Here is a 22,488-nt window from a genome sequence, read left to right as displayed (position 1 = left end):
ACCATCAAGCACGCATCATCACATATAATAGGGTGTTTGCCGATCAATCAACAAAGGGTTAGAGTTACCTTTAGATTCGCAAATAAAAATCCTCCAAACGAAAGCAGCACTGGTTGAACCCGTTTGCCACCAGCTAGAAGAAGCTCTTTCAATGGTGAAACCCTTAAAGGGAAGGACTCTCTTTTTCTCTCTTCGGCACGGCCACTTAGCTGAATTCTTCATTCCCAAGAGTCTAATCAAGTTTCCATTACCATCATATTTGTAACTAAGACTTTTTAAAATCAATGGGTATGATTGGACCTAGTGGTGTGATCAAGTAGAATTAGGGGAGTAAGTTTGGGCTTATCGGTCCAAATCCACCCTGGCTCGCCCTAAGCTTGAACAAGGCATGGGCTAAGATTTCTGGCCCTAAGGGCGGGCCAGTGCTGGTAATCTCTAGCCCTGAGTCAAGTTTGGGCTAGGCTATGGTTGAGGCCTCAGTTTACACCTAGATTCCTATTTTGGTAGTTTACCTACTGATGGCAATGCCGAAGGTGGGGAGCCTTGGTGGTGGTTTTTTTGGATATCCTGCGTATGGCAGATGTGTGTCTTTATTTTTTTGGAGATTGATCTCTTTGTAAAAAAAAATAATAATAATAATAATAATAATAATAATAATAATATAATGTTTATACTCTCCCCCCACCCCTCTTCATGTTTTCTTTTTCCTAGTCCATGTTTAGGTCTAGGGTATTTTGGTAATTTCATTGTACACAAATTTTACATATATTATTTTGATTTTCTAAGATTCCATGCATCTGTTTATTGTATTAGAAACTTCAATGCTTACATACAACCTTGGCAAGAACGGCGTTCTGCGGAATATATGACTCATGCTCCTTTAGGTTCTTTAAATTCCGTAGGTGGCGTAGCTACTGAGATCAATGCGGTCAATTATGTCTCTCCTAGAAGTTGGTTAGCTACCTCTCATTTTGTTCTCGGATTCTTCTTCTCCTCTCAGTCGAACCGTATGGCGGCTAGAAAGAAAGACGACCTTACCTTCTCGTAGATGGTGTCAGTGAGAGCTACTTTAGTATCCCCCGTTGACCTTCTTTTGTAGATAGAATCTTCAATGAGTGGAAACAAGCACCCTTAGACGTAAAGGCGCTACTTAGCCCCACTCTAAACCAAGAAGAAAGTCCTTCCGCACCTTTCAAATTGAAAATTTGTTTGAACTTCAGAATCATGCCAAACTGTGACTAGTAAAAATTGACTTTGCTAAAAGCAGACCAATCTACGTCTGTTCTGATATTCAGTGTATAAGGGTACCCTGATAGGCTTGAAAACTCACTCATCAAATTTGACCCTATACCTATAATTCCTGGTAGGTCTACAACATTGTTGTATCAGACTGTTACAACATCATTTCCAGAAAAGAGAGAAGACTTGAAAAAACCTTACCAAAAAAAAAAAAAAAGACTTGAAAAATTAGATTGTAAATCAACCGAAGCATAAAAAACCATGAAGGTTTGGTTGAACTTTGACGACTTATAAAGAAAATTAATTCCCGAACTTCTAGTTTAATCTGATCAAGTCTAGTTGGAAACAGTAATCTGACTGCTTTGCTTGTTTATTGTCTGCCCCAACCTCTTGTATCTTTCAATAGCTCCAATTTTAATTGCAGAAAATGGATATTGCAATAAGTAGAATTAGCAGCACACTGACGTGGTGCTGGTCCCATTCTTTATTTATTTATTTTTTCTTAATTTGGTTGATTTTCAGAAAACAAGAAACACAGTTTGGGTTAAGAATATGGTTTAGGGACCTTTCTGAAAAGCCTACAACTTCCATCGATGCATTATCTAGAAGCCCTTCTATAATTCAAATACAATTGTCATTAGAAGGTAGAAGCCCTTGGTTGACTAGTGTCAGGTCAGGCTGAGCCGAATTTGGTGGCTACATTGGGTAAATATGCATGGAAGTCTTGGATAAAATTTGAGGGTCCTAAAAGGAGAGAAGAATTTACATGAGTGATATACTTGGAGACGGATCTGATGTTTGGTTTCTTTTATCATGTTGAATCTTTTCTTTTTTAATTGATGTCTCAGACAAACCATATATGGTGTAATCTTCTGGGAAAAGTTCATAAGAGTAATAAATTCTTTCTATTGTTATAAAGATCTAATCTAATTTCCAATTCGAATATGATATTAAATTGTTAATACTGTACACTTGATGATTTATATGGTTTTTTTTTTTAAGTCTGATAACCAAATTTTATTCTTTTATTCTTTTTTATTTTTTAATTGAAATTCATTATTACGCTTTGTCCCTTTTCTCTTTAACTCATCTTGTCAGATATTCCTGAATTTTCAATATAAAATGGGAAGAGACTGTTTTCTTGTGATGTCAATCATCAGTCCTACCTTGACGAACTTTTTATTCATCATGTTTGCAGTGACCATTGCAACATTAACTGATCTTGGTTTCCTCTGGTTTAGAGAATTTTATTTGGAGTCTTCTCGTGTTATCCAGGTACAATCAATTGGATTTATTTGCAGGATTCGATTATTTATCATGTGTGCACAAGCACATATGACGATACATATGTTCAAAATTCAAATTACTTGGTAACACTAACCAAGTATTACTTGTCAAACATTCAATTGGTCCATCTTGCATGGTACCACACACCCTTCTCATAGGTCGAATTTCAGTCCAAAATGGCCAATGCCATGAGGGTCTCAGTGTGTCGGAAGTTCTACAAAAATGCTAAAGTGCCATCAATGAGTAACCTCAACTATCCTTTGTGGCATTTGAACCAACTTTTAACTTTGTTAAAAGCTTGTTTTCCTTGAAACTTGACAAGATATACCATACAAAGTAAATCCATCTGTCTACCTTTCCCTGCGAAGAGACCAAGTTCAGTAACCTTGTGAATGTCTTCATTTACTTTGGCACTTCTTTGAAATATTTTTTTTATCTTATCCTTCTACTGCTTCTAAAAGATGTTATCTTTGTTTTTTTTGCCTTGTATAGTTTCCCATAGAATGCTCTCTTCCATGGATGCTAGTGGATTCTGTGATTGAGTCCCAGGATGCAGGTCTACTTGAGAGCATACTGATGCCATTTGACATCTATAATGATTCTGCCCAACATGCATTGGTTGTGCTGAAGCAGCGTTTCCTCTATGATGAAATTGAAGCTGAGGTATTGGAAGCATAAAAATTGTTAGAATTAAAGAAAGTTTGCAGATTGCGTGTATTTGTGGCACTAAATTTCCTTCTTGATTTCCATAGATGTAGTTTGTGTATGTGTATGGGGCTTTTGTTTTAATGCGTACATGATACTCCATTCATGTACCTCTTTCTCGAGAAAATAAGATTTTTTTTTGGCTATGCTTTTACTATTCTTAGAGGGAGAAGAAAAAGAAAGTATTCACCACTTTGGCCGTAAAGGATCACTTTTTAGGTTACTGGTCCACGTATAGTTGTCACAGCGTTGGAGGGGGCCTAGACGCAAGGCGAAACCAACTAGGCATCCAAGGTGCCTGGACATCAATGAAATCGATTTAAAGCTATCTGGTCATAACTCACCATGTGATGTATCATGCACAAGGATTAAAGTATCGGTATCGGTTGCCGTATCGGTCGGCCAAAATTAAGATTCATATCGGAGGGTACCGTATTGTATCGGATCAGATATACACTAAGATACGCACATAAATGGATAGGAAACACTTTTTTATACACTTTTGCATAAAAAAATAGTTAAAAAAAGCTATATATAATATGTATTATGCATAAATAGTAAATTGAGAGTCACACTAAGAATCCAAGGTTGTAGTTGTCCCATAAATGTAAAATCCTTGTTCCCAACATTGATTTCCACTTTAGTTAGAGAGAAAAATGGTTGGCAGCAACTTTGAAACAAAAACACCACAAAAAATTGTGTTTTTTTTTTTCTGAAAAATTACCCATATTGGCCATTTTATAACTGTATCGGTACGTATCGGTGTGTATCGGTCGATACATACCGATATGTACATTTCACTTCTATTTTGAATTTTCCATAGAGTATTGGTACGTATCGGTGGTGTATCAGTGCGTACCAGTATGTATCGTAAGATACGTATCGATACAAAACGGTTTTAAAAATTCCATGTATCGTATTGGTATGTAACGTATTGGCCGATACGGTACGATACGGACCAATACTTTAAACACTGCTCATGTAGACATCAATATCTTTAGATTTGCTTCTTTCTTTCTCATGAGGTGTGCATTGGATAAGGGGGTTGCGGGAAGGTTATGGGGATGTTTTTGGCCAAGGCCATGTAGCTAGTTAATGGGGTGTTTGGGATGACAATGACTTTGTTTATGCCTTTTTGGTGAGGTTTTCTCATGCCATTTGGTATATGGTTCTATGTAGAAACATAAAGTGAAGAGGCTTTGGGGAAGAAATAATATCTTCCTTAGAGGAAGGGTCTTGGAGGGAGCTATAGAGGCTCTGGGACAGAAAGTTGTCAAGTAAATTGTCTAGCATGGTAGTGAGGAAGGGGATGATGCCTGAATAACTTCATGGAGTATCCTATTGCCACCCCCCTTTGATGTCTTCTATTTTTGTATGAGGTTCGGGGCATTAGTGGAAAGGAGCATGGAGATGGAGTTAATGTTTGCCCTGGCTTTCAAGGTCCTGTGGAAGTACCTTGAGTTTGAGTCTCGAGCTCAATCTATTTCACTCTAGATTTCTGCCTTAAAAAGCTTTCTTTTTGAGAAGACAAGGATTCAAGATCTTTGGAAAGAGCTTTTTCCGTTTCAGCCAACAAGGAATTGTAACCATCAGATTGCAGCCTCAACCAAATGTAAGATTACCCTTGCAAATTGAAATCGAGGAGCTGGTGGTTCCAAAGCAAGAGAAGTTTTTGGATTTGAGAGCTCCTTTAATGTTTCTGAGCTTCTGAGCGAAGGAGATGAGAGCCGAGTCAGTCTTGACTGGCTTGCTCCAGGCTTCTTAAACAATGTTGAGATAGTTAAGATGCGAAGACCACATATCGGAACACTTGGACGGCTTGAGGCCGAAGGAGATGTAAGGCTGGGTGTGAATGATAGTGGAGCTATACTCTGAGATGCCTGGCTCTTGAAAGATGGAATTAGAGGAGGGTCAAGAGGATAATCAAGCTTTATTGACAACAACCCTGTCCATCTTGCAAGAAATTCTGAGATCACCACATCTTCTGTTACCAAGTAAACTTTAGGCCAGTCCATATCAGATTGTCCATACCAATGTCCTAAAGGCAGTCGTTAAAAGTATCAATGGAGGTGACATCAAGCTGCTCTCCACCCATTTTCTCATGAGCAAATAAAAAACAGTAAGTCCCGAGATGAGATCCAAGGAGGAGGTCAACCTGCAAAGCAATCTGACAGATGTGTGACCATAGAGGATCTCTCAGAGCCAGAATTGGAGGCGTAGATTGCAGGGAAAAGGAAGCTAGATGCTCCTTGGGGGTTAGAAAAATTGACAAGAGCTGGGAAGTGGAGGACTGATATCTGAATCTTGGAGGAGTCCCACTGTTACTTCTTTTCTTCTCTTTTCTTTTTCGTTTCTTTTTAATCCCTGATTCCATGTAGTGCACTACGCAGAATTGTATGAAAGGTGAGCTTATTTTCCCTAGGATAAAGTGGTGGAGCTTAAAAGGAGATATTTTGAAACCATTTATTGATTAAGTGGTCAAAGAAGGAAAATGGATTTTGAGGGAGACACTAATGTGATGTGGAAAGAGATGACAACTTGTATTAAAAAGGTTGCTAAAGATGTCTAGGTGAATCGAATGGAAAACGTTATTCCTCTTGGAGACTTGATGGTGGGTATAAATTTGCTAATAATGAAGCTAAAAACATTGTCGGAAAAGCAGTGGCGAAAAAATATGAAGATATTTATAACAATCTAAACACGAAGGAAGGGGAAAAGGTTATCTATAACATAGCTAAAATGGGGGAAAGGAAGAGTAGAGATCTCGACCATGTTAAATGTATAACAAGTGAAGGTGGTAAAGTACTAAAAGAGGGATGAGGACATTAAGGAGAGATGGAGAATTTATTTTTTGCAACCTATTGAATTTAGACACTTTTTTATTTTTTTTGGGATGAATAAATAATGAATTGAGACACTTTGAGTAATAGCGTCTAAGAAGACTACATTACCCATCAAGACACCACTTGTCATAGATATATACAAAAAATTAGGGTGTCTGGAGTACATGAAGCTTTAAGGAGGATGAAAGTAGGCAAGGCACAAGGCCGAGATGAGGCCACAATAGAAGTGTGGAAGAACTTAGGAATTTGTGATTTATCTTGACTAATCAAGCTGTTTAATAAGATTATGAGCACAAGGAAAGTTCCAGATGAATGGAGGAGAAGGATTGTGGTTTTGATTTATAATAATAGAGGTGATATTTAGAGCTGCAATAACTATGGAAGACATTCAACTAATGAGTCATACTATGAAATTATGGGGGAGGGTTATTGAAACCTACTTGAGAAAAGAAACTACTATTAGAGAGAGCCAATTTGTTTTTTCTTTTTTTCCAAGAAGATCCTTGACAAAAGCTTTTTTACTTAGAAGGCTCATGGAAAGATTTAGAGATTGCAAGAAGGATCTCCATATGGTCTTTATTGACCTATTAAATGCTTATGATAGAGTCCCTAGAGAGTTAAACTGGTAAGTACTAGAGAAGAGAAGTATTTCAAGTAAATATGTGGACATAATTAAAGATACGTATGATGGTGCAGTGATTAGTATAAGAACTGTGGGGGGGGGTTCAAGGTAGTGAATTCCTAATTACAATTGGGTTACACTAACGATCAGCTAAGCCCCTATTTGTTTGCGCTTATCCTGAGACATTCAAGATGAAGTTCCTTGGTGTATGCTTTTTGCTGATGGTAATATTTTGGTGGATGAAGCAAAAGCAGGGATTGATGTCAAGTTGGAGTTATGGGGATCAACCTTGGAATAAAAAAAGGTTTTATGATAAGCAGAACGAAGACAAAGTATATGGTATGTAACTGCAGTTACACTAGGACAAATAATGAGGTTGTGAAAATTGATGAGTGGGAGGTGCTGCAAAGTGATTATTTTAGGTTTATAGGCTCAATCATAAACATGGTTCGAGATCTCAGATCTCATTATTAACTCTTTTTTTTTTGGCCTGGTGAGATGAGGGCACAGATGATATAATGAAATGTATAATATCTCGATTGAGATCTCGGTAAATATCTCGGTCGAGTTAGACCAAGTCACGTGGGGTATATACATAATTTGGACCCTCAACTCGACATTACTCGACACCTCTTGCCTCTCTATAGTGGAGATTAACAACTTCAACACTTGGAGATTATCACTTCATCATCAACCTTTGGAGATCCTTTTCTTCTCAAAAACAGTTTTAGGTAGAAACAACTTCTCAAAACCATTGTTTCCGTAGAAGTATGGTAAAAAATAAAGAAGGCCTAAAATAGGCTAATTGATAAGTTTCAGGGGCTAAAAAGCCAATATGGCCACCAAAACCATCCACCGAGATGACCGGGCAAAAAATGCCAAATCTCGGTATTTTTTCCTAATGAAACCGATGCCGAGATTGAGATCTTGAACTTTGATCACAAATAAAGAAGGTGACATTGAGGATGATGTTTCACAAAGATTAAATAAGATGGATGAAGTGGAGAGGCTTATTGGGAGTGTTGTGTGATCAACTTATTCCTTTAAAACTTAAAGGAGAATGTTATACAACAGTCATACGACTGACTATGACGTATGGTGCTAAATGTTGGGCAGTTAAGAAGCATCATGTAGATAAACTCGGTGTAGCAGAGATGAAGTTGTTGAGATGGATGAGTGGTAAAACTAGGGAGGATAAAGTAAGGAATGATCGCATTAGAGCTGGTTTGGGAGTAGCTTTGATACATGATAAGCTACAAGAAAGTCGTTTGAGGTGGCATGACCATGTTCAATGGAGGCCTTTGGATGCTTTAGTATGGAAGAGTGATTTTATTCAGATTGAAGGATCTAAAAGAGCTAGGGGTAGACCTAAAATGACTTTAGGTGAAGCGGTGACGAAAGACATGCATAGCTTAGGCCTTGTATCAGGTATGATGTCGAATAGAGCTGATTGGAGGGAAAGGATCCATGTTGCCCACCCCATCCATTTAGTTAGGATAAGACTGAGTTGTTGTATTCCATGTGGGGCACTGCATGAGAATTCTGTAGACAAGCAAATACTAATGTTAGAAAACGAATCAAATAAATCAAAATCATAGTTGTCGGAGTCTAGGCAATCTAAGGCATTGGAGGGGCATAGAAACAAGGCGTCCAAGGCACCGGTCTAGGTGACCAAGGCGCTTGGCAATGCGTCGCCTAGACAACTATGGTCAAAATTACATATTATAAGAGGCAGACCACTGAAAGATGTTTGCCCAGGTCACAAAGGTGACCATGGTGGATGTTTCTTGCATAAAATAAGTTAACAACATGCCTTGGACCATCAAATGTGCCTTGTTCCCTAGGTGCCGCCTTGACAACTACCCACCTTCACCTCTAAGAGCAGATCCATCTCCTCTCCCATACCGAAAATATTACTCAACATCTCATCCATGAACAAAATTAAAAAGGTGACAAGGGTCAACTTCTCCGATTTACTTGTTGATCTGAATACCTTCCTCTTTGCAACATTAAATTAAAATGAAAATATTCTGTGGATAAACACTAAGGCTGCGTCTAGTAATGTTTATGTTCCAGAAACGACGTTTTGTGAAAAAACTAGATTTTTCTGCATCTATGTTAAAAAACCGTTTTTTTGCCTAAAAAATGGTGTTTGGTAAACTTGTTTTAAAAAAAGGTTTCACCAAGACAGGGATGAGGAAGAGAGAGGGAATCAAGCGGGATTTTTTCTTCACGGTTAAGGGTTTCTCCGTCTGATTTCACTGAGATAGGGATGAGGGAGACCAATGATCAGCAGTGTTGAGGGAGAGTAGGGATCGAGCAAGAAATCTTCACGGATTTTTCACCACTTCAGTTCTTTAGATTTTTAAAGAGACAACAACAGTTTTGGTTCTTCAGAGTTTCAAGGAGACAAAGACCATTGGGGAAATATATATTTTTTCCAAATGGAACGTTTCTCAAATGTTGAAACATAGTTAACCATGTTTCTACATTTCCCCTTTTTCCATTTTTGTTTACCCGATTCATTTAAAAAAAAGAGGAAACAAACTATGGACACAAAATAGAAGATTCAATTTTCTTGTTCCCATAAAACGAAAAAAGCGCTAGAAACTTTTTTCTGGATGACTACCAAACGTGCCTAATTCATTGACTTCCTATATTTTTCCATGAAGCCTACCTCCTTCATTACCTTGTGAAGCAAAACTCATCATTGTTATGTTCCTTCTCCAAATTCTGTCTTATAATCCTCCCCACTCCTTATTACCCAACCCCTACATTCAGAAGCAATCAAAACCATTTGGGATATGCCTTCTGGCTATGGAAGGCCCCTTGAAGCACACCATTGATTAACTCTCTGCCTAGAACTAGAAGGAGAATCCATGTAACAATTTTTTGTAGTCTGGAGATAACTCCTTACTCATTCGAAATTTGAACTTAAGGAGATAAAAAGTATATTAGATTCAATCAAGGTTCAAAATCTCGTCTCGTTTCGGTGGTTTCAGACCCATTGAAATACCAAAATCTCGGCGAGTTGGTGGATTTTTTTTTACTTGGTTGACTGTTTCGGTGGTCAAACGGTCATATTGTGACCTGAAACTTGGTGGGTAGCTTGTTTTAAGGTTAATAAAACATGCTTAGAACTTAAATTTGCAAAAATATTAGAACATGATAGTGTTTTAGAGTTACACCCTTGTTTGGCAGCAATCGTCGAACTAATCTGGAGATTTTACCTGCTTTATTGCTAGAACAAGATATAATATGATAGTAAAACAATTAAATAATGCATCCAAGCCATGATCAAACATGCCTCAACATTAATTAACTGATATTTAGGGTACTTGAGTAATATACTATGCAACTCCCTAACTCCCAGCCAATGGTGAGTAACATATATATAATTAAGTTCATCAAAGCTATCTTAACCATAAAAAGATACAATTTATGTTGATGGAAAATGCATTTTTAAACAAAAAAAAAAATATTGACTCCGTGAAGTCATAGATCGGCCTCTAGTGTCTAACATATAAAAAATCTAGTTATATCCAACATGTATTTATATTATTATTAAAAAATATATGGTTTTGGGGAAAGTGGTTTACCTTTCCAAAGCTTAAAATGTGTAGATTTTCAACTTGGAGTGGTCTTCAAGGCAATAGATGTGATGATGTGGCAAATAGTGGGCAATAGAGTGATTTTGTGTTCAAATGCATGGAAGAGCCGTAATTTCACCGAGACGGATGAGTTGGGGTCGAGATTTCGACTCCCCCAAACGAGATGTATTTATAGGCATTGGTTGGTGTCAAATTTCGGTATCTCGCCGAAACGATACAGAAATTTTGGCCGAGATACAGAAATATTGACCAAGATGATGCCCTTTTTGTATTTCGTAGGACATCTCATCTCGCCAAAACAAAAAAAAAACCTGAGATTACCAAGATCTCGGCTAGATTTTGAACTATGGATTCAATATTCCACCTGGTCCTTGTGTAAAATTCTTTTGCACCTTAAACGAGTTAGCTTCAACCACTTCCAAACGCTTTTAATGGAACGATTAACCAAACCATCCAGACCTAGCCTCTTATCCTTTACGCACCTTTATCATCTGAAGAATTTTTTCTTCAAATGCGCCTTCTAATTCATCCTTTGCTCTCTGATATGAATTTCACCCTCGGAAGTGCCAATACAATTCTCCCCTGACTAGATTGATGTAATTTCTTGTAGAAGCTCAAGACCGCAATTTCATTTTCTATCTTCCAATATTTATGGTTTCCCTCTATTATGTGTTTCCCAATATCTGTTATTTTTCATCTATAATTTGCAAAACTGGGGAGAATTTGGTAAACTTGTCACCTAACTTAAGATTTGGCTTCCATACTTCTCTTGCTGCATAGCCATTGCCAACTCTTCCTTTTCCCTTCCAACACATCCATCAAAAAACCCCATTATCTTCTCTATAGAATTCAAATATTTGCAGTTTAGATTCCATTTCTTTCTTCTTGTTCCCACATCACCAATTGATAATTCCCATTGTTTTTCCGCTCAGCTTACCCGTTGAGTCCCTAGGGTATCATAAACAAATTTGTCCCCCCTTCTTCATGCCATTCCCTTTGGCTGACGAAGATATCTTTGCGACTTTCCTCTCCCACAAAGCTAATAAAGCCCTGAGTCTTGATGGCTTCACTATGGGATTCTTTTCCCACTACTGGACATCATCAAATCTGACCTTTTTACTGCCCTCCGTAGTTTCTTCTTCAACCCCTCCAAATCCTTGGAATCAATGATACCTTTCTTTTCCTTACCCCCAAGAAAGAAGGAGCTTCCTCTATAACAGATTTCAGGTCTATCTCCCTAAGTTTATAGCCAACATCCTGGCCAACAAGATTCAGTTAGTAGTTGATTCTCATGTCAGTCCAAACCAGTTTGCCTTCATCGCTAGTAGAAAGATTGCTGACGACATCATCCTCTGCCAAGAAATTGTCAAAGTATTCAATAGAAAATCCCACTCTCCCTGCCCTCCTAAAGATTGATATCCACAAATCTTTTGATACCATTTGTTGGGATTTCATCTCAAATGTCCTCATTGTCTGTCCTTCCCCCACCCCTACTTTTATTCATTCAATCAACTCATGTATCTCCTCTCCCTGATTCTCTGTCCTCGTCAATTGTTCCCCAATTGGCTTCTTCCCCTCCTCTTCCGGTATCCACCAAGGTGTCCCCTTTCCTCTTCTCCCTTTCCCCTGAAGTCCTCTTCAGAACTATCTAATCCTCCACCGATCTCCACCTCATCTCGGCCCTTTCGAAATTTAAAGCCCTCAACCTTACCAATTTGGCCTTCACTAATGATTTGATTATCCTCTTCAACGATGACCCTCTATCCATCCAATCTATCCTTTCCTCCCTTCGCCTTTTTTAGTCCCTCTTTGGCCTTCGTATCAATCCTCTAAAATCCCATCTCTTCCTCTCTGGAGTGTCTGAGTCTCTTAAAATCTCTCTCCTCCTAGCTTCTAGATTCTCCCTGAGATCCCTTCCTGTAAAGTATCTTGGGCTTCACCTCATCTCTGCTCGGCTCAACCCTCACCATTGTACTCCTATGGTTGATCTCATCCTAGAAAATGGCTTCAACTTTGGAAGGCAAGCTCTCCTTGGGCTCATCAAATTTGTTCTTCAATCTTGCGACATTTACTGGTCTGGTGTCTTCAAACTACCTCTCTCTACCATTAAGACTGTTGAATCCATCATGGAGTCATGTGTACCTTCCTCTGGAAAGGTAGACTCTACTAGATTCCTCCATCTCATCAGTTGGTCCTCCATTGAAGGGGGCCTAGGGCTCTGAAGAATTCACGATGTCAACACTGTGGGAACCCTATAGCTTATTTGGAGGCTTGCCTCTAAACCCAATAGCCTTTGGTTCTCCTAGGTTTACTCTTCTCTCCTTAAGAATGATTCCCTCTGGATTGTGCCCCTCCTCTCCAATGCCTCTTGGGTTTGGCGTAGTATCTTAAACCTTCATCCTATCGCCCTTAGAGCTATTAATTCCTCTATCTCTGATGGCCTCTCCACCTCCCTTTGGCTTGATAACTGGCACCCTTTTGGTGCCCTCTTATCTGATGTGGGAGCTAGATGTGCCTACTCTTCTAGCCTAGTTAGAGATTCTATGCTTGCCTCCATCATTTCAATTAACTCCTAGTCTCCCCCTCCCCCCCCCCTCCCTCCTTGACATTTGGTCCTCCCTCCCCTCCTTCCTCCACCATCTTGGTAGAGGAGACAAAGTCATCTGGTCTCCCTCCCCCTTTGGCATCTATAGTTGCTCCTTAGCCTAGAATTTTATTAGATTCCACCACCCACCTATGCTCTGGCATAAAATTCTCTAGTTCAAAGGGCACATCACTCGTCATAGCTTCACTATCTAGAGATCTCTCTCTAACTATCTTCCCACTTAATCCTTCCTTCGTTACCACCACATCCCCATATCCCCCTCCTGCTGCCTCTGCTAGAATGTTATTGAAGACCCCAATCATCTCTTTTTTAGTGGCCCTTTTTATTCCTCTATTTGGAAAAAAAAAAAAATCTTAGTTTCCGCTGGCCTGATAGGAAAATCCCTTTGCCTTTGGATTGTGGATAAGGAATGGATATGGATGGACGTGACTTTTGCTGGATCATTATTGATACCGCTGGCAAGCTTTCTTTTTGTGCCACGGTCAACCATATCTGGATGGAGAGAAACCTTTGTAGATGGACTTCCAACTCCAGCTCTTTTGAAAGGATTTGGATACCATCTTCTTTGATGTTGGCTCTAAGCTCTAGTTACTTCACCACATGCCTCTTTGATGCCCCAAGGAACAAGCTCATGGTTGTGTTCTGGGGTCTTTTCCCCACTCCCTTCTTGCCTCCCTCTCCCCTTTATATGGCTTTGCCACTCCTCTTGTAGGCTCTTTCCATTTTTCTTTTGCCTTTGGGCTTGTAAATTCTTTCTTTTTCTTTCTATTGGTTAATGAATTTCTTATTCACAAAAAAAAAAAAAAAAAAATCCCATTGTTTCAACTTTTCCTTTGTCCAGCTCATCCAGTTAGATTGAAGTTATCTGCCATTCTAGAAGATGGATTGGGTATCCTTGGACTTGTGCAAAAAATTCTTGAATGTGAGAGGTGATTTTTCCTTCTTGAAGGAAATTCATGAAAATGCCATGATTTGTGATCAGAAATAGCAACTACGAGCACCTCACGAACATAGTTTTCTGGGAGTCTACATCCTCTGCAGTGAGCGGTGGGGTGCGGTGAGCATCGGATGGCTGAGAGCATCTGGGCATGCACCCCAAGGGGCTCCCAGCCACCCGATGCTCAGTGCAACGGTGCAGCGGCGGCAGACGATTTTCACATGTTTTCTGATGTATCTATAGATACCAAAAATATGGACAAGGAATAATTGGTGCTTGTTGGCTGTCAGACTATGTAAATGATCTAGGACTCCAGTGGTAAATTAATGAATTTATTTCAATGAATGAAAGTTGCAAAATCCTTAACCCCTTCCATTCTTTTAGAGTCTTCCTCCCCCAGTTAGTAGGCAAAGAAGAATACTAATAAGACATGAAAATTATAGCCATATCCCTCAAGACAAAAAAAACCACCCCCCCAAAAAAAAATAAAAAAAAAAAAATAAAAAAAGAGTAAGAAGGGATGGTTTCAAAGTTCAATAACTATCATAGGGTGATTCAGCAACCATTACAGCTTAGGCAAGGGATTCTGCGGAAGGGCTTTGGAGATTCAGCCATATTATTAGACAAATTCATTTCTTGGGTGCCCAGGCGAATTGCTCATTCTTTAGGAAGTCATGATCTGCTAATACTGTGGCGGATGAGGTTATCAAGGTTTGTATGAGGTTGCTTTGCAGCTTTGTAGTTGGCTAATTGGGGTTTGTTTTGGGATTTTGTGGGAATCTGTGATTGGGGTTTTTCGGGTTACTCTCTTTGTATTGTGGTTTCTGGTATGTCAGTATCAGTGACCTGTTTCTTGTATTTTCCTTTGCTATTTAATAAATTTTCATTTGATGGTTATCAATGGTGGAAAAAAATAGGACTGAACTATAGAATACTGCCATGCTCTTCCTTGAAACTGATTCTGTTTTTAGTATTGTGCAAGGTTTGATTTTGTTCAGGCCTGCTGGTCTTATTTCCTCCCCCCTTGTTTTTGATGAAGTTTATTACCTACCTCCAACAACCCCCCCCCCCCCCCCAAAAAAAAAAATCCCATCACAAATAAAGAAAAATTGACCTTCGTGAAAATGTGCTTCCTTTAGAATTTCTCATTTTTCAATGAATTTTGAAAGGCACCTGAAGAATTGACATCATGGTGAAGCAATCATTAATTTGACCTCTTTGTTTAGTGGGTACATACTAAGTTCAGTTTTAGTTCAAATGTTTTCACCTTTTTTCACCCTTTCTCCTACATTTGGCTTTTACTTATTATTATCCTGATTCCTGCCACTGAATCAAACATAGATGTGTTTCCAATCAGGTTATTATAATATGTGTAACAATGGAGTTCATTTATTGTTCCTGGATGTTCTATTTGAGATGAATGAAGAATTGCTCCATTCGTCTCACATTTATTAGTTTTTATAGGTGGATCTTTGTTTTGATCAACTGGTTGTAAAGTTGAGTGAAACTATTTTCACATATTATAAAAGCTGGGCAGCGAGGTAGGCCTTACCCTCTGGCTTTCATTACTTATTGATGCTCTTATTTATTCTAACTAATATGTCTAATATTTTATTTTTTATGTTTGGTCTAAAATCCTCTGACAGTGAGCTACTTGATCCATCTTTCATCTTTGCCTTGGACAATGGAGAAAAATATTCTATTCAACCAATTAGATTCAATGCACTGCTAAAGATGACCAGGGTGAAGGTAAGAATATCTTTGCATATATTTACTATAAGCTGCTTTTCAGTCTTAAATGACATGTTTCAATTTTAAGAGGTATTTTACCAAGAGTAGTGTTGTCAGCATTTTAGCTACTTGCAATGGACGTATTTTTCAGTCAAATTTTGAAGCATCATCAAGTTTGGATCTGTGGTCTGTAAAAGACTTTTCAAACTGGTAGAAATGATAGTAGTAATATCTGAGCAGTAAGGAAATGCATACAAATGAATTAAAATAATTATGAAGCCTTTCACTTAAGCTTCCATCGGGTGTGACTTTATTTTTTATTTTTTTTCTTCTTGTTGTTTTAGGGGGGGGGGACGAGGGGATAATATTCATGAAATGTCGTTTTATGGGTGTATGTTGTACATGAATACTGTGTTTTCCTAAACTCCCTTGAATGCATTCTTTTCTGATCCTACCATTACTATGAGTTTAAATGCCCCATGCTTTGTACATATATTGCTTGTTAGACAATGTAGAAAATTATACTGTCTTATAAATGGAAAAAGGAACTATCATTGAGGGATTTATTCTCAATATGTTTTTGTATCTTGATCCATTATAAACAAAATTAAAAAAAGAGAGGATACAAACACTGAATGGATGGTGATGCAATATAATCAGTGAAAATGAAGTGCACCAATTTCAAAGTGATTTATAGAAGAAATGAGTGTTAGTTTCAGCAGTTAATTTAAGAATCTGTGCTTAATTCGTTGACATTCTAATTGGACTGAATTTTGTTGCATTCAGGGTCATAATCTAGTCTTTAGTTAGTTGGGATGCATCTTAGTAGGTCGCTGGATAATGTTTTCATTGCCAGCTCTTGAGACTGTACAATAGCCACTATCTGGTTAGCCATTGAAAAGTTTGATTAATTTACCTGGGATTTGATTAGGTGGATCCCCTCTACATCTGATGCTTTAAAATATAAAACTTAACCTGGGTTTGCATGGCCTGTGGACCAAATCTCCTGCCAAAGTCTTGGAAGGGCTTGGCATGGAACTGAATCTTGGTTCAAGCTATAGTTTCGGGTGGATTCACGTTAACCCTGCACAGCACATACATGAGAGTACGACTGTACGAGACTTCTAATTGTGCTCAGTTAATAAGTCCCAAATCTCAAACTTATGTTGATACACCAAAAATCTTTGATACAATGAAGTAATGAACAATAGACTTTATTACAAAACCGGATTGAATCATGGTGAGACAATGATGTGAAATGAGTGAAACAATTGGAGATACAGCTTGCAAATTGCAAATGACAAATAGTTCGAGACTTGTAGCTCAATAGCCATAGACTATGCCATGTGCCAACTTATTACTTATTCTCTGAAAGGAATATATGGCTCACCTTAAGTGAGGGCCAAGGAACCATGAATTTTTGGGGTCACTTGCCTCATAAGTCTGAAATGTGTTTTTTTTTTCCCCTTGGGGGCTTGAAAATTGATTAAGAGTATGTAATTTTCTTAGAGAATACTTCAGCTACAATGGATTTCCTTCTAAAAGCACATCTTTTCATGTTATTCTTTCTGTTTTGTCTTTAGTTTTCGTTTCCTTTTTTATATGAATTTGGCATATTTTATGTATTTAAAAGCTAGGCCCAGTGGCTTACTGCCGATGCCTTAATGTTTTGGTGAGCGGATTGCTGCACTTCACTCCTAGTGTTTGAAAATTGCCAAATGTTTATGCTTAAATTATAAATTTTGTTTATGATGTAGCTATTGGGAAGGACCATTGATTTAAGGAGCTTAATTGCTGAACGTATGAACAAATTATTCAGAGAGAACCTTGAATTTCTGTTTGACCGTTTTGAGTCTCAGGATCTGTGTGCTATTGTGGTGAGTGATTCTCTCTCTCTCTCTCTCTCTCTCGCTCGCTCGCTCTCGTGTGTGTGTGTGTGTGTGGTACTGGGTAGAGAATGAATATTACTTGTGATGGTTGTCTATCCAGGAATTAGAGAAGCTCGTTGATATCTTAAGACATTCCCATGAATTGCTTTCGAAAGATCTTTCAATGGACTCATTCAGTCTGATTTTGAATGAGATGCAAGAGAACATCTCTCTTGTTTCCTTTTCTAGTCGACTTGCTTCCCAGGTTTGGTATTCTCTTTACCATTGATTGAAAATTATTTTGAGCCGATGAGTATAGATTTATTTTTGTTAATGAATTTTCTTTTTATTGCCTCTCAAAAGTCAATTTATTTTTGTAATCCATTATATCCGAAGGATTGAAACATTTTTGCTCAAAGAAGATACTAAAATCTGTTAATGAGAGAAGATACTGAAATCTGTTAATGACAAGTGTCACTTATATTGAATTAATAATTTTTTTTCATTTTAATTAAAACCCTATTAAAAAAAAAAGTATTCATGAAAAAAATTATTTTCATCTGTATAAATCGGCCTTTTATGGTGGTTGTTTGTAACTCTCTTTGAGCTTCTGATGTGAGCCATTGGCCCTAAGGCCTCTGAGTTCTCGCTGATCTAACTTTACAATCTAATTCTGAATATGGTGCTTAGTTGTCAAGGCAACTGGGTCCTAAGGCATTGGGGGGGGGGTGATGCCTAGGCAACCCAAGAAAGCATCCAGCAAGGGGCGCCTAGACGCCTAAGTGGGCCTTGACAACTATTTTATGCTATGAAGCAGAATGGAGAATGGTGAGAGATTAGAATGAGAAACAAATCAAAGTGACTCTTGGCTCTCGCATGGCTGACTTGTGACCTATTTAGTTGCTGAATTGGTTAAACAACTATGATAACAAAATTAAGTATAACTACTAGTGACTATTGCGAGGATTAGTCATCTAAATAAGTGCTTTCTGAGAGGTTTTCTGATGCACAACTTGAGAGGATTTGAACCTGTGCTATTTATGGTTTGCTAATATAGTGCTTATATTTTGGATGAATAAAAAATTCATTACCAAAAGGAAAGAAAGGGGGGGGGGAGAACAAGCAAAACACAAGTCCTTGTCTTTATAAAGGAGGAGGCAGGGCCCAACACAACACAATACAATAAATGACAGTCCCAAACTCAAAGAAAGAGAGCTACCCAGGAGAGGAGGGCCCACAAGGCGAAAAAGGCCCACCAAATTATAGGATTATATCATGACAAAGAACAATCTTACAAATTTCCATACTTGAGGCAAAATTTTCTTGTTGGAGGGCGTGGAATAGTCTTTGTAAGACTGCTTCTTAGGGTATGGAGGGGATGTTGTGCCAATGGTAGACATGAAGGGGAGCCAAGTGGGGCTGGGGGAGGGGGACCATAAGAGGTTGAAGGGGATCGGAGCTGATCGGAGGCAAAGGGGCCAACCCAAGGATGGGATTAGGGGTGGAAGAATGGAGGAGAAAGGGATGGGCTGATGTGTATAAGGGGATTAGGAGTGGTCAGGGTGGGCAAAGAGAAGAAGTTGGCCCAATTGGGCTAGCGTGGTCAACCAAAGGAAGGGGCGATGGGGTGGGAAGGAGAGAGGATAGTGGGCCCCCTCAAAGAGGACACTGGAAGGGGCAAAATGGGAGAGCTATATGTCGTGAGGGTGTAGGGGTGTAGGGAAAGCGAGGGAGCAGCAACCTGGGGCGAAATATCAGGAACAACAGACCATGCCTGTGGCAAGATTTCATACGACACCTGAGAAGCCACAGATGGATAGCGATTGGTCGAAGGGCAGTTTGCGTGGAGATGGGCAGCCTCGAGCATCACATGGCAGGGATCCAATAGGTCGACATCAATGTCTTGCAGAAGAGAAAAGCTATTCGGACCAACGGTCCTTTTAGATGAATGGACCATCGATCGGTTAGAGGAGACTTCATTGTGTCCTCTTAGTGCGCCAAAAGCCGAGAAATCTCTCGATCTAGGGTAGAGGGAACTCGTTCTTCCATGGCTGAGCGAGTGGAGAGTTTTAAGGACCTTACCTAATTTTGGGTGGGTAATGGAAGGAGGAGGGTAGATGGAATGGTGGAGGCGGCAGTGGAGGTAGAGGCTAAGGGTTGAGGAGGAGCAACAGTGGAATGAATAGGGTTGGACTCAGCAGAGGCTAAGCTAGGCAGAGGATGATGATCTCCTAGAGAAGATTGGCATTGCTTGTTATCATTGTCAAATACGCAGCATACAAGGCATCGGGGGTAGCCAATCATAAACAACAGATTGCTTGAAGGTAAAACCTTCATCATCAACAACCAAAATGGAGGAGGGGGCACTATATTGGTTGGGACATCCACACAAATTCAAGCAAAGGCCAACATATATTGTTTCTTAGTCCGGTCATCAAAGAAGAGTGGCTTCCCCAACACTAAGTTGTCTATGTTTTGAGCCCATCTTGACACCAGAAATGAAGGGGGGAGGCCAGGTAGCTCAATACACAGTGGAATGGAGTTGAGATTGACCCTATGGAGTTGTAAGTGTCTGTCCTATTCCTAAGCGAGATGGGATTTTCCCCAACTCACCAAGGCCACCTTTAAGGACAAATCTTCTCCTCTACATTCGAGAATTTGAAGATGAAAAATTCGTTGCCAAGAGATACATATCCAATAGCCCATTAAATCTCCGTTGTTTGGACAGTGAGACTTTCACTATGTCGAATGGAGGGCTTTTTTCGATGAGGTGTCCAACAAAGACATTTTTCATTTGGAAGCTTTATGGTCGGCAGGTCGAGCAGACTCCCAGGTTAGAAGGCATTCTTAGCATAATCGATGATCTTTGGAGGAACAAAGTGGAGGGGAAGACCTTCTCGCAAGGGGGTGGGAAGGTTGAGAAGAGAGCTCTAGGCCAAGCCTATGGCTTGGGGGAAGGGGAGGGAGGAGGAACAAAAGAGGGGGGAGGGGACCTCACGAGGGCAGAGTGGTTGGAGTTAGGGAGGCTAGCCATAGAGGCAAGCCCTTGTGGGGGACGCTTAGGGAATCGGGGCTAACCTAACCATGGAGGCTCTCTCCATTTTATGAGGCATTTATGCTTGTACATTACTGTAGCACTTATACTAGCATAAGCTTATAAAAGGGAAACAAGTCACTATAATTTTACCTACACAAATAAGTTTTCAATGGCTTCCTAAGATCAGGGCAAGCTTCTAAATCCCGGTTTCAAGGCCGGTTTCAACCTTTGCCAAAATCGAGATTTCACAAGTTTTGACTGAAACCAAGTCGAAACTTGGTATTTTTTTGGGTCAAATTCAAACCTTGGTTTTGAGGCCCAAAAAGTGTTTTTTTTTACCTGTTTTTTCTTTGTGCTGCCTATTTTTAACATTTTGCACCTATTCCATGAATTAGTTTGAAAAAAAAAACCTCCTAAAATGGTTCATGTGGTTTGGAACCAAATTTGCTAGATTATGTTGAATGTTGTTGTACACTTGCTCTATTATAAGCATTGAGTCTATAATTTAGCTATTGGAAATGTAAATAAGCTATCAATATAAACAAAGCATGCATTAGAATACAAAAAAAGAATTCAACACTCACCACTCAATTTCATGTGGAGTTTCTTGGTGGGTCCATTCCGCGAGCTGTGTATGTTTTACATAAATCATAGTTGCTCCTCGGAATGCGCCATATATGTATCCCTTGACATGTTTTGGGCCTAATTGTTTTATTAGTCCATGACACCCACCTCTAAGCCTCATCATCAACATATCTAAGGTATCCTAACCTACGGAAACTCGGTGGAACCGGCACCAATGGTTGGGCTGAATACTAGAAGATGTTGTCGGCGAAAGATGACCCAACACCTGACCTACCCCCATGCTCAGTGCTAAGGAGTGATGTAGAAAATCCACAATGGGCACCTCCATAGCCACCAAATCCTTCAAATTGCCTGAATTGGTGCTCTCGAAGGATGGTTCGCTTCCATATTCACCATACCTAGCAGCTGAACGATGCTCTCGAAGCCACTATCAACATGATGTGCTAGACTAGGGCCCCACTCTTGTGAAGGTGTTGATGTATACATTTTTTTTTTTTTTTTTGTGAATAATAAATGCATTAAAAGAAGGGGGAGGGAAATACAATCCTAAGGGGGAGATTACAAACCCAATAAGGGTAATAAAAACCCAAAAAGGACTACATCCAGGGCCCACATGGGCTTGAAGATGAAAAAAGATGTCACAAACATGTCCACTATATCTCAAAAGCCCACATGGGCTTAACGACTCAAAACATGTCCATTACATCTCAAAAGCCCATATGGGCTTAAAGATAAAGCAAGGAAGCCCATTACAAGCAAGGGTAACCAAGTCAATTCCAGGGAGGGTTTATGGAACCCTAACAAACTATCTCATCTCTTCATCTTCCCAGTCACTAAGAGAGCACTGCTGGCAAGAGCGTAGCCGCGGCGGAGGGGTGGCCTAGCGGAGGTGACAGCCACGAAGGTGGGGCACTGGCCTTGTAGAGGACAACCGCAAAGCAGCTATTGGCCAAGCATAGCTGGCAGCCTTACGGGTTGCTGGCCATGCAGTTGGAAGCAAATCAGCAGTAGCTAAGCGAGCTTGGCTGTTAAGGCGGGTGGCTGGCCTAGTAGGGCTGGTGGCCAAACATCTATAGGACATGCGGGTGTTGGTGTATGATGTCTTGTATTTTGTCGCAGTTTAATTCAGGGAGTACTGGTGCAGGCGCCTCGACAGAAGAGAATGGCAAGCCTGAGCAGATGTCTTTGGTCCTTTATGCTAGTGCAGTTGGGAGTCTTATGTATGCTATGGTTTGTAGTAGGCCGGATTTGTCCCATGTAGTCAGTGTTATTAGTAGATACATGAGTAATCTAGGGAAGGGGCATTGGAATGCAATTAAGTGGATCTTCAAATATTTGAGTAAGACTAAAGATATAGGTGTCATGTTCAGTGGTAAAGGAAGTTCCACAAAATTAGCGGGTTATGTTGATTCTGACTA

The 22,488-nt window shown here is 39.5% G+C and overlaps 1 protein-coding gene across 1 annotated transcript in view; it reads left to right on the top strand.

Moving 5' to 3' along the window:
* Positions 1 to 2,346: 2,346 nt before the first annotated feature.
* Positions 2,347 to 22,488, top strand: part of LOC122081715 (protein PIR-like) — an 88,033-nt gene continuing 67,891 nt past the window's right edge. The window contains exons 1-6 of the mRNA XM_042648919.1: positions 2,347 to 2,514; positions 3,019 to 3,189; positions 15,314 to 15,390; positions 15,496 to 15,598; positions 17,338 to 17,457; positions 17,570 to 17,713. Of these exons, the coding sequence (XP_042504853.1) occupies positions 2,362 to 2,514; positions 3,019 to 3,189; positions 15,314 to 15,390; positions 15,496 to 15,598; positions 17,338 to 17,457; positions 17,570 to 17,713 (768 nt within the window). The 5' untranslated portion in view covers positions 2,347 to 2,361. The remainder of the gene's footprint in view (positions 2,515 to 3,018; positions 3,190 to 15,313; positions 15,391 to 15,495; positions 15,599 to 17,337; positions 17,458 to 17,569; positions 17,714 to 22,488) is intronic.

This window comes from Macadamia integrifolia, chromosome 6 (assembly GCF_013358625.1).
Source record: "Macadamia integrifolia cultivar HAES 741 chromosome 6, SCU_Mint_v3, whole genome shotgun sequence".
In the NCBI taxonomy this organism is placed as follows: Eukaryota; Viridiplantae; Streptophyta; class Magnoliopsida; order Proteales; family Proteaceae; genus Macadamia; species Macadamia integrifolia.
Note: the sequence above shows the minus strand (reverse complement) of the source record. Positions and strands in the feature narration are given on the sequence as shown.